This window comes from Patella vulgata, chromosome 6 (genome assembly GCF_932274485.2).
Source record: "Patella vulgata chromosome 6, xgPatVulg1.2, whole genome shotgun sequence".
NCBI lineage: Eukaryota > Metazoa > Mollusca > Gastropoda > Patellidae > Patella > Patella vulgata.
This window is the reverse complement of record NC_065884.2, coordinates 3,060,001-3,073,139: the sequence shown is the minus strand read 5'-3', so window position 1 is coordinate 3,073,139 and position 13,139 is coordinate 3,060,001. Positions and strand designations below refer to the sequence as shown.

Here is a 13,139-nt window from a genome sequence, read left to right as displayed (position 1 = left end):
TTTCATTTAAAAGGTCTGTAATTTGAAGTATGATCATCGATTTTAAGGGGATACTTCATCGATTGTTTTATAAAAAGCTTTATTTCCCATATAAAAGTGAGTGTTTTGTCCCCCGTCCTGCAGCACTGACAAGTGGAAACCACGCCGGAAATACCCTATGAACTTCTACGGCTAATCTGTGACCTCCAGGCTAGCATTTCGGTGCCTTACTGACTGCGCTATCGCAGCTCCGTCACTTGATTCATATTAAAAATGAAATGGGGTTTAACGTCCTAATGTTCTGCTCCAACTGGGCTAATGAAGACGGGCATACGCCATACAGTGTGCTATGGAAAGAATTTTGCCGGGATAGCAGCTCCCCGACCTACTCTTTCATCAAATACCAACTGCCGATGGATCTTTGTGTACACGGGTTCTCTGTGTTTCGTCCCATCCGAACGATTATAGCGTACGTTGTTCCCTGCCAGGCCCTCCGTCCTGCACCACTTTCTCGACGAACGGAACGATCGAACACAAGTCTTTCAAGGTAGCAAGCCAACCTCTTACTCACTGAGTCACTGCCGCTCGCCACTTTATTCACTGCCACCAGACCTTATGATCTGACCACTCGGTCATGCACCACACCCGCCGCTAAAATGTAGTACGATAGCTATTGTGCAAATCAAACCATTATCTGACAATTTTGTTTACATAAACAGGATGTTGGCTGTTATCCTGCTTTGTATGACATGGTTGCCATTGGTAACTAGTATCTCTCAACCAGTTATAATTCCCATCACCCCGAGCGGTGTTAGATTTGAAATTAAAGGTAAATATTGATTCATTTTATTTTTTGAACAGTAGCAGAGAAAATAAACACACGGAAGAAAAAAAAACAATTATAAAATTCATAGCGTCAAATATGCAACGTTGCCATTGGCGATAACGTCAGCTTTAAAAAATTGCAAAACGGTACACCCTTGTTAATTTCTCCATATTTGTCAGGTACATGCAGGCCCGTGCGCCCCCCCCCCCCCTGCAAAAAGTTTCCCCCCCCCTCCCCGTGAAAAAATTGTCGACCCTAAAAGCAATAGATATACATTGTCCGTTAATTTTACAGCACCCCTGAGAACACTTCGCGTCCCCCTCGTAGCTCTGAGCTAGTTACGTCACTGGGTACATGGCGGTTTCAGGATCAATGCGATTTGATATCATCAATGGTATAATAGAGAATGGAAGTATTTAATTATTCAACATTAATATGGTCGTTTGGTGCTCGAAGGTGAATTTTGCCCTGGCAGCGGCGCTTGTTGTTTATCGAATTCCAACAGTTAAGGGTTCTTTTACGTGACTATCAATGTGTACCGCAATGACCTCTATTGATCGTCCCATGCGATCGACTAGACAACACATACGCGCTACCAGGAACGCTGCAGTTTAGAGTACAGTCCCCTTATGTTCTACAACGCGTCCATCGATACAATGGTAAAACAAACCCCGCCATAACATAATTTAGGCATTATGGCGCTTTAACATATGAATTACATATATATCTATCTATATATATATTTTACAACTTTAATTATAGTTTTCAATTGTAACCCATGTAATTCTAGTTTTATAGATTAAAGTAGTTTTATATTTACATATAACTGAAGTTTTACAATTTTAAGTTCTAACCCATACTATTGTGTATTTTAGACGAAGGTTACGACCTGGTTGCCCTTCACTACAGTATCAACAAACCGGATGCGGGCGTCCAGGCCGGACAGTTCAACTTTGATCTTAACACCAAGGAAGGTCAGTAAATATGTATTTCGACACATCTCTACGTGAGATAAGTAGGGGTTTCCCCTCCACCCAACTACGTCATTCTCTTACACACGTCGTGTCAAATGATTTGGTGCGTGTGAAATGATTGGGTATAGGGTCGTCGTGTGAAATGATTGGTTATAGGGTCGTCGTGTCAAATGATTGGGTGTATGATGGTCGTGTCAAATGATTGGCCCATGGTCCTGTCAAATAATTTAATATGGGGTCGTCCTGTCAAATAATTTAATATGGGGTCGTCCTGTCAAATGATGCGGTCCATGGTGGGTGTCGTATCAAATGATTCGGTACACGGTGGTCATGTGATGCGTTTGTATGAGCATTACCTGTTCTATAACCGGGCGCCATTTTCATTAGCCCAGTTGGCGCAGAGCAGTAGGACGTTAAACCCCATTTTATTTATAACCCAGTGATATTCATTTACATTACAGGCGGTAAATGGATCCATGTGAATAAAGCTGTTACACTTCACCCAAATGACGTCATCAATTATTGGGTATACGCACTCGTAAATGGCCGCCCACAACAATTATTAGACCAATCATGGTCAATGTCATGTAAGTTCTTGTTTTATATGTCAGCAAATATTCCCAATATATTTCTTGTGTGACATTCTTAAACAAAAACATTCACATGTATCTTCTGATGTGTTATATAATAACTTTTTTTCCATAGCTCAGATTAGGCAAAGAGCAGCAATGTAAAGTTTCCCATCTTAATGTTATTAAATTTAATTATAGTATCACTAGAATTCAGAGGTATATAAAAAATACTGATCGCTTTTCTTAAAGATACATTATGGGGGATTAGATAAAGAGCTGACAGTTCGCACTATAATAGTTAAAAATAGATAATGTAAAAGCAATTGGCTGAAAATTTCAGTCAAATTTAGTGATTGAATTCTCGGCCTATACTAGCCTCGATCATCATTACTAAAGTCGGTACGATAAAAAATCATAGCCTCGATTATCCATTTCATGATTAAATCATAATCCAGTAAATATCGCAGGCTAGCGATGACATCGAGAGTTGATTATGGTCTGGATAAGTTAATTAATGTCTAATTAATAATTTAGATAACATTTCAGGCCTAAAGAAAGACCTGCAATAGACAGATTTAGCTCTTGCATAATGTATGTTTAAAGATAGATTGCAAGTTCAAATAATACTCACTTGTGTGAATGTTTTTGCAATAAATATTCACCTGTAATTATTTGTTAAGAGATAATTGCTAGGTTCGATGGATGATCACACATCTTTGTTATTTGTGTCACGAATCAGGGACAAAACACAATATAAAAATTTTGTAAATTAAATGATATAATTACTCTGCACATATCCGGAATTTATATCTGATATTATGAGTTTACATATGAGAATATATAGTGTACAATTAATCCATTAAGTACACGTGGTCTGATAGAGTCTGCCTGATTCGTGACACAATTAAATTGAAATAATTTGATAGTGTACTTTGAAATTATGATAAAATTAAATTTCACATAGTTTCTACACTTACTTTACTAGTGTTATTTTTATCTTTTTCTTTCTTCATACTCAGATATGCAAAAAGGATTTGATTACAAATGTAATGTTTTCGATTATGATTATTTATAAAATGTTATTTTTTGTCCAAAATGTATGGCGGTATATAAGATTCAAAATTCTAACATGCTATCGTCTAATTTCTTACTTCCATTCATGTAATTTCTAACTTTCATTCATGTAATTTCTAACTTCCATTCATGTAATTTCTAAATTAAGACAATGTATAATCCAACTTCTTTAATTGTTCAATGTAAATTTTAATTCTGTTTCATCTTATTTCTATTATTAAGACGAAAAATGTCTACTTCATTGTCGCTTTACATGTTAGAATTTTGATACTTCTACCCACCAACCGTCATTATGACGTCGTTTGGTGTCGCCACCGTGTGCTCAATTTGGCGATTGAACACCTGATCGGGACCATTCTGTTGATACAAACGACTCGCTCTTCGTCAGGTTGAATGGTTTGGCGGAGTGTTAAAATTGAATACATCGAGAGAAATGAAATGGGGTTTAACGTCCTACTGTTCTGCTCCTATGCAGGGCTAATGAAGACGGGCATACGCCATGCAGTGTGCTATGAGGGAAATTTTGCCCGGGCAGCGGCACTATCGCCTATCTTATATCGAATTCCAACTGCCAAAGGATTTTTTACTTGCATTCCAATGTATACATGGGACCTCGGTTTTTCGTCTCATCTGAAGAACTAGACAGCTGTCCTTGTCAGGCCCTCCGTCCTGCATCACTGACAAGGGGGAACCACGCCGGAAAATCTGGATGAACTTTCTCTGCCAATGCAGGGATCGAACACCCGACCTCCAGGCTAGCGAGCCAGCTTCTTACCCACTTAGCCACGTGATTCCCATACATCGAGAGAGAGAGAGAGAGAGAGAGAGAGAGAGAGAGAGAGAGAGATGGTGTTTAACGTCCACGCGACACAAGCTAAGTCATTTCGGGACTAACATATTGCTCAATTTTATTTCAATAATTCGCTTGCGCGTAGGGTCTTTAGCAGTGGGAGGAAGCTGGAGGACTCGGAGAAAACCCATGAGGTTGGACAGGCGAACATACTCCTTGTCACGTACAACCGGGAAATCGAAACCACGCCAGTTGACTTGATAACAGACCTTATGATACAGCGCGCACGTGCTAACTATTCGGCCACCCAACCCCCCAAACAACATCAAACGTGATATGGTTTACAAATACTATTCCAAATATAAGCTAAACAGCATTTGCTAATTTTTATTTAAAGCTAGTGCAGATTTGAAGAATTTTTACAATTGAGCCAATTAATATTTATATATACTGTACGGTCTATATTAACACAGGGTACAATTTTATGGTTACACAATTACTAAGTTTTATACTAAGCGACGTTTCGACGAGGATACACTCGACTTTCTCAAGCACCCGTCTCTCTCTCTCTCTCTGTCTCTCTCTCTCTCAGCAAATTTCAGCACTCTGTCCAACCTTCAACCCGACGAAGGACGAGTCGTTTATATCAACATAATGGTCCCGACCAGGTGCGCAATCACCAAATAAGCACGTAGTGGCGACACCAAACGACTTCATAATGATGGTTGCTATGTAGAATGTAAAAATCATAAATTCGTTGATGTTCATGCTAAACGTGTAAAGCATCAATGAAGAAGACGGTTTTCATCTAAATAATAGAAATAAGATGAAATAGAATTAAAATTTACACTGAACAAATAAAGAAGTTGGATTATACATTGTCTTAATTTAAAAGTTACATGAATAGAAGTTAGAAATTACATGAATAGAAGTTAAAAAATACATGAACAGAAGTTAGAAGTTAGACGAAAGCATTTTAGAATTTTGAATCTAATATACCGCCATAGAAATGCACTAGAAGTTCCAAAAGTCGACTATGCTCAATCCACCGATGGAAATTGTCTAGACAATTTGGTTTCGTTGAAATAAGGACAGATAAAAACTACGAAATGGATCCTTGCCAAATACCAAGTGCGGGTGGAATTCAATGGGCATACTACCTTCACTCACATTGTAATGTTTTTTTTAGGAAAAAATATTTAATAAATATCTTTTAATTTCAGCCGGGAATACACCAAAACCAACTCCCCGACCAACTCCACGCCCGGTCACAAAGGCGCCAACTGATCACCATCCAGATAATACGAATACCGGGAACCACCAAAACATTCAACATGGCGGACAGTCGACCTCAACAAGTAAGGTGTTATTACTAAAAAGTACGATAGTACAATAGCCCAGTTGTCCAATAACCGAGCATGACGTAATCGTCAGCAATTTTGAATTGTTATGTGATATTAAAAATCGAAATCCATTAATCGATACGCAAGTGTCGAAGGAATAAGTATGTCAAGTGTCTTGTTGGTTGCGGAGCCTCGGGTATTTTTCGAACTAATAGAACGTTTGGTTTCAATTAGATTGTATTCTGGAACTTACCACGTTTAATATTAGTTCTTTCCGATATATTTAGAAATGAAGGTACATATTTAAAGAACTTCCTGTTTTAATTCAGGGACCCAGCAGTCATCTTGTACCAGTTATCCTTGTCTGGTGTTTGAAGATAATTTTGATTATTTAGATGTTGAAGTTTGGGAACATGAACTTACATTAGGTGGTGGAGGAGTAAGTTTAAAACCAGAATGATGTGTTGTCATTACTCATGCTAATTGTTGAATATATATTATGTGACGAGTCCAGGGGAAGAACGATCTAAGTCACATGTTTGTCATTTCGCATAAAAGGCAAAACAAACTTTTGGACGAGAATGCTTGACACGAACAGAACAACGAATGGGTTTAATTACCACTTCAAAATGATTTTTAATACGAATCATAATTACCAGTACAACAACTGACTTCCACTTTTCAGCCAAATTAAGGTCAAATAAATACGATGGACTTGTATTTGTCCGGGAGGCCATTTCAGAAGGGCCTTGGTTCGATGTGACTCCGGTCGTTTTTACCTAAAATTGATTGTTCCGCCATAAGCTTATACAATTTATTACCAGATGGCCCAATCAACTGGGGTTCGTTGAAAAAGTGACTTAGATCGTTCTTTCCCGGGGCTCTTCATATATATACATGAATATTGATTTAAAAATTTTAACAATTTAAGCTTGTACTGACATATACCTTATTGTATAATGCACAATGTTATCTCTCTATTGGTGGGTTGCGGTGTTGTCATCTACTTTCACACGTTGAATAATTAATCATCTCCGACAATTGAACGTTATCGTCGTTGAAGGTACAACTGGTGCCAATGGATTAGGGATAGGGCCAGGGGTAATATTAAGGAGATTGGGTACATTCTTTATAAACAATTCCAGGATCGTTATTAAATATTCGTTTCATCTTTTTTGTAGAATTGGGAATTTGAGTATTATACCAACAACCGGTCTAATAGTTACGTTAGAAATGGAATCCTCTACCTGAAACCGGTAAGATTCATTCATTTATTCATTCATTAATTCTTCCATTCATTCATTCATTCAAATTTTAGGGTAACATAAAGCATTAAATGAATTTGTGGTCTGTGATAAATTTGATGAAAGCTTCAAATATTCATTAGAGCTGGCACGAAAATAATGATTTGAAATTGGGTTACTACTACTGTCATGTACGAAGCTACACCATGCCATGTCGATCGTACTGGATTTGGCAGAGGCTTAGAGCTCCTCCTCCCTCCACACACACACACCTTTCCGCAAGACGAAGAACAACGAAACGATTAGTAGCGCTAGTTCACAAATCTCCTTTAAGGTGCCATGTAGTAGTATTGTTATGTAAATTTCAGACATTGACAGCTGATGCTCACGACGAAGCTTTTCTGCAACATGGAACATTAGACCTCTGGGGTAGGTTTATATTCTAATATTGAAAACAATAACACGAATTATAAATAGATTTACGGACGCTTCTATCAGTTTGTATAAAAACAAACTTGAATCTGAGTTCCGCGACGGAGACGATACCGGAATTGTAGCCTGTACGTTATTAGGGTTGTGCACCTTAGACAACAGAACATCTCCCATCAAATCAAGATTTTAAAAAGCTTACTTCAAAAGTTCAGTCCAATCCGGATTAAAATGGCGTATTTTTGAAATATTCAAATAGAAGAAGCAAGATGCTAATTATAGGCTGGTGGAGGAGGTTCGGGGATTTCCGGAATCCACAATGGCCGCTTTATATACAAAATGGGTATTTTAAGAGGGATAAAAGGTCAATTAGTTCCAAGTTCAGTCTTCTAAAAAGGGTAAGGGTTAGGGCTATTATTCCCTAAAATACTCATTTATATAAAACGGCCATTCTCGAACCTCCCCTCCGGCCTACATCCATAGAGGAACATCTGTTCGTAGCCACCCACCCAGTTCGTACCGGTAGCTCTGCATAATAATAGAGTATGTATATTGCAATAGTCACGTCGCAAGGGAGTTAACAATATCACGGTTTACTGACAAGGAAAATCAAAACGAACAACCAGAGCTGTTGGATAGACGTTAAGAATCGCGTTTCTTTTCTTCCTCGTGGAATTCATATGTTTCTTTTCAAACAGGAGCCGGACCTTATGACACGTGTACTGGAAATGCTTTTTATGGATGTAGCCGAACTGGAGGAGGAGATGGCCATATTCTCAATCCCATCCAATCAGCTAAGCTCAGAAGTTCACGTGGTTTTAACGTCAAATATGGTAAAGTTGAAGTCGAGGCTAAACTACCAACCGGAGATTGGATTTGGCCAGGTGAGTGACCTCAATTCGTGAATAATATGGAACCTAGTTATGTAAATGAACTGAAATTTGAACGCCATTAAAGTTTAAGATTAATTTAGCGCTGACTACTGCAATATATACATTTACGAGAACCGTAAAATTATTAAAGTATACCATTTATTATGTACCATTTATTACCCAATAATAGATTCTACAGTACATATGACTTGTGTAATACATTTCATAATCTACTGCCATATCTCCTCTTTACATGAATTTGATTGGTCAATTAACAAGGGACTACTTCTTTTTATTTTCAAAGAACAGTTCATTTTGTATTAAAAGTAACTTTTTTTATTAAAAGGGAATTATATTTATTCAATTGACCTTGATGAAAACACTGGGTCAATATAAAGGACTTTACAATGGCTGAATTGTTGTCAAAAAATGATGTATAACTATGCCGTAATGTAATCAGAGTTCAGTAAAAGGGAAGTCTATAGCAAAGAATTATATTTATTTATTTGTGCATGTCAGAAAGGATTGGGTGATAAATAAAATCTCCAACTTGTGTTTTCTTCACCAATGGGGATAATGATTAATACATTTTTGGAAGGCATTTCACCGTATTTCTACATTCCAGCTATTTGGATGATGCCAACCTATGATGCTTATGGCGGTTGGCCAACTTCCGGTGAAATCGACATTATGGAGAGTCGGGGTAAGTTTGATAGCTTCCGGTACTTCCAATATTAATCTGTAATTTTCAGAAATGAATCATCAATTGATTATCGACTATTAATTCGATGGATAGGTCAAGTGCATCCTAACGGTTGAACGGATCATACAGCAATTCGACATATCACAGGTGAGGGTGGGGGTAGAGAGGAATGGAGATTAAAGTCCACACAAACTATTACATCTTGGGACTAACATATGGCACGACTTTCGTTCATTAATTCGCTTGTGAGTAGAGGTATGTAGCAGTGTGTGTGTGTGTGGGGGGGGGGCGGTCGGAGGATAAGGAGACAATGCACGTAGATATGTACAAGTTTGGGATGGACATCATGCCCATGGCAAACTTTATTAGCTAGACCAATGTACCAGACATATTTACAATATAAAACCCTTTACATATACCAGTGGTTCTCAACCCGTTTTTGTCAACGGCACACCTTGGAACACATGACAAAATAGAGGCACGCCTGGCTAAAATATATGAAAAAGTCAGGCGGAATACAACCGTAGACAGAGACTAGTCATAGAAACATGGAATGACTCGAACTAATAAAGAAAGACACAGCTATCATAGTAGACACCAGTAAATACTCAATTAGAATCACGTGTGTCTCACATTTTCTTAGTATGCGGCACACTAGGAAGATCTCGCGGCACACTGGTTGAGAATCAATGACATTGACTAACAGGGGCAGAAATGTGATGATAATATTAATGTTTGATATTATTATTTAGAGAATGTCAACTATAAGGATGATAATATTAATGTTTGATATGAGTATTTAGAGAATGTCAACTATATTTATAAGGATGATAATATTAATGTTTGATATTATTATTTAGAGAATGTCAACTATATTTATAAGGATGATAATATTAATGTTTGATGTTATTATTTAGAGAATGTCAACTTTAAGGATGATAATATTAATGATTGATATTATTATTTAGAGAATGTCAACTTTAAGGATGATAATATTAATGATTGATATTATTATTTAGGGAATGTCAACTATAAGGATGATAAGGGTCAAGCTGCCGGAGTAGACAGCATAGGTAGTACGTTACATTTCGGTCCTAACTGGCAACAAGATGCCTGGCCTAAGGCTACAGCAAACAAGTAATGCCTTTTTTTAAAAATATGTCATGAAATATATCGAGCAATACATATCCGAAATTCCAAAAGACGAATTTTGTGAAATAATAGTTTTAACATGAATCTGGTTGTTCGGTTAAGCAATCAAATGCCACAGGTTCTATCCCGATGATGGACATAAAAAGTTCTTTGGGATTTTCCAGCATGGTTTCTCAGCAGCGCGGGCCGGCCAAGGGATGACATCTAGTCGTCCCTGCTACGCCATTGACAGCACGTCAAAGATCCCATGACGGTTTAAAATGGAAATTAGAGTAGGTCGTAGAGTCGCAGGGACGTAGTGACCAATGATTTTGCAGGAGGAACAAGATCCCATTCCCCACCCCCCCGAAAAAAAAAACAACAAAACAAAACAAACCAAAAACAAACAAACTTTATAAATATGTTAGTGCGGGGGGTGGGGGCGGTCCTTCCCAGTGCCGCCGGGTAATATCGGACTGGGTAGAACATGCTAGGGTCAATTTGTAGCATATCTGACCCACGGTATATGTTTGGTACTGATTGGGCATTATGATTATAATCTTGAAAACCATATTGAAACCCGTGTGATTTTTTGCCGCTTGAGAGGGGGCGCAAAAACTCAAGGGGACGCAAAAACTCAAAACCATGACGCAAAACTCGCCATTTCGTCCCTCACACTCATCCCTTGGAGCCGGTGTCAGGACAATATGTCCCCTCAATGCAAACTTTATGACGTGTAATAGTCTTCATTATCCGGGTTCGTGCAGAAAACGTTAAACCCATAGCTATCGGGCTTTATAAGACTCGAATATACAAGACCTCTAGCATCACACCTCGTATTATAAACCCAATGCATATGTTAACGACGTTAATTAATTTACACAAATTTAAATACCGGAAAATCATATTTAACTCTATCATTTTATACCATACCTACCACTAGTTGTTGTCAATAATACACTTATATTATTTCATTTAAAGTTACAATTTCATATTTTAAAGTTATATTTTTAAAATTTATTAAAATAAATCCTTAAAATAGATGGTATCTATAAACAGTCCTACCTTGTTAAAGAATAATCCTATTAATCCTATAATTCACTATTGCCAGTTGAGAAATTGGCAAAAATATCATTTTCAACTTCAAATTCAAACGTTTGAAGATAGCTATTCCATGGTGGGGAATAGGAAAACAAGGGGGGTAATTCGGAGGTAATTGTGTTATTATTTTCGGTGTGAAGATGTTTAAGTGTGAGAAAGATAACCTATGATCGTATAATAGTGAGTTGACAACCTAGAGGAAAAGACATAGAAATAATTATGTTTTGACTTTCTTAGAAAATATGAAATTGTAACTTTAATAGACGTCTGAATTCAGGATATAATGAAGTTATATTATTTTATTTTATAGACGTCTGAATTCGAATTCGGGAACATTTGGTGATCGGTTTTATAGATACGGTGTTGAATGGGATGAACATTCTATCAGGTAAGCCAGGAATTTCTTGTGTTAGGCTTACAAGTCTGGTAAGTTGTCATTGGAAACCATCGTGTAAAATGTTGATATGTATACTGTCGATAAAAGTAGGCGGCGTGGTTGTTAGACACATTTTATACTCCAGGGAACTGTTTCACGAAATTTTAACTATATATAAAATCCATTTTTAGTAGATACTTCAATTTTGATTGGCTAAGCACTAAAATCAATCGAATATTATTCAATCAAATTACTAAAATTTGGATTTTATCTGAGTTAAAATTTAGCGAAACAGGCCCCTGCTCTAATAAACTATCCGACAGTTAAGAATTGTTTGGGAAAGTGTAGCATTACGTGAAGGAGAAAAAAATGAATTAACAAGAAATGAAATGAAATGAAATGGGGTTTAACGTCCTACTGTTCTGCTCCGACTGGGCTAATGAAGACGAGCATACACCATACAGTATGCTATGAGGATATTTTTGTGCGGACAGCGGCGCTACGGCCTATTCTTATATCGAATTTTACGCGCACGTCAATGTGTACACGGGACCTCGGTTTTTGTGTACCATCCGAACGACTAGACAGCTGCCAAAATGAATTGACAAATAAGTTGATGAGTATACTAAAGTGGTAAATTGTAAACATTGTTAGAACCGAGACAGATTATTGTATTGAAGACATATTTAAAAACAATGCCATTTGAACAGGCCCAGACACAGCCCCCCCCCTCCCCCTCTGCCCCCTACACTACACGTCTGACATAGAGTTTCTGCTAGCAAAAGTAAATGACTTCATAACATACATTATTCAAATCCGTGTGTGCTCATAGACCAGATAAGGAGACAGCCATCGGACAATGGGTAAAACTATCTTCAATAGAAGGTTTGATGTTGTGAATCTTTCGGCCAGGAACATGTGGGTAGGACTGTCTATAGAATCCATGTGTTTCAGCCAGTATTTCAAGATGTGGCGGAGTTTCTCCTTTAAATCTTACCATTTAATTCATATATTTCATAAAGGTGATATTGTGTTAATATTGTGAATTTTACAGATTTACTGTTGACGATGAGGTGATTCTAAATGTAACACCTGATGATGGCGGTTTCTGGAAATATGGTGGCTTTGATAGATCGGGTATGGCAAACCCGTGGCAGAGTGGAAACAAGATGGCGCCCTTCGACCAAAAGGTTGATACCATTTTCATATATAATACAATATAGTGTTTAGCGTTCACTCTACTCGCTAGGACAATTCTCCCTTCGACCAAAAGATTGACAACAGTTTCATATCCAATACAAGATAGGGTTTAACGTCCACTAAACTACTTCTTTATTTCAAGGCAAAGCAAATCACTTGCTATATAGGTACATAGAATATATTTGGTGATTATTGCACAACAGATAAGGAATATAAGGAATATGATATAAAAATAAAATAATAATAATAATAATAATATATATACATATATAAATAAAGTAGATTCAATATCTAAACATGTCATGAAGATAGTACAACAGTATATACAACTAGCTAGGTTATTCCTTGATTCTTACGGTTCTTGTGAATTTAGCAATTATATGATATCGGAGACCCCGCTTTAATTAAACATTTTATTCTCCTCCAAGATATTTTGGGGTGAGGAACTGGTCACCTCGACGTGAAGCCTCTCATGCCTGCGGGGGAGGGGTGGGTGGGCTGGATGGTCGAATGGTTAGCACGTGC

General features: G+C 37.5%; 1 protein-coding gene across 1 annotated transcript in view; it reads left to right on the top strand.

The window, feature by feature from the left end:
- Positions 1–2,244: 2,244 nt before the first annotated feature.
- The window catches only part of LOC126823521 (beta-1,3-glucan-binding protein), an 11,415-nt gene continuing 520 nt past the window's right edge, over positions 2,245–13,139 (top strand). Inside the window, exons 1-10 of the mRNA XM_050552421.2 lie at positions 2,245–2,366; positions 5,439–5,573; positions 5,888–5,997; positions 6,740–6,814; positions 7,171–7,231; positions 7,930–8,115; positions 8,729–8,806; positions 9,826–9,943; positions 11,349–11,426; positions 12,469–12,604. Of these exons, the coding sequence (XP_050408378.1) occupies positions 2,360–2,366; positions 5,439–5,573; positions 5,888–5,997; positions 6,740–6,814; positions 7,171–7,231; positions 7,930–8,115; positions 8,729–8,806; positions 9,826–9,943; positions 11,349–11,426; positions 12,469–12,604 (984 nt within the window). The 5' untranslated portion in view covers positions 2,245–2,359. The remainder of the gene's footprint in view (positions 2,367–5,438; positions 5,574–5,887; positions 5,998–6,739; positions 6,815–7,170; positions 7,232–7,929; positions 8,116–8,728; positions 8,807–9,825; positions 9,944–11,348; positions 11,427–12,468; positions 12,605–13,139) is intronic.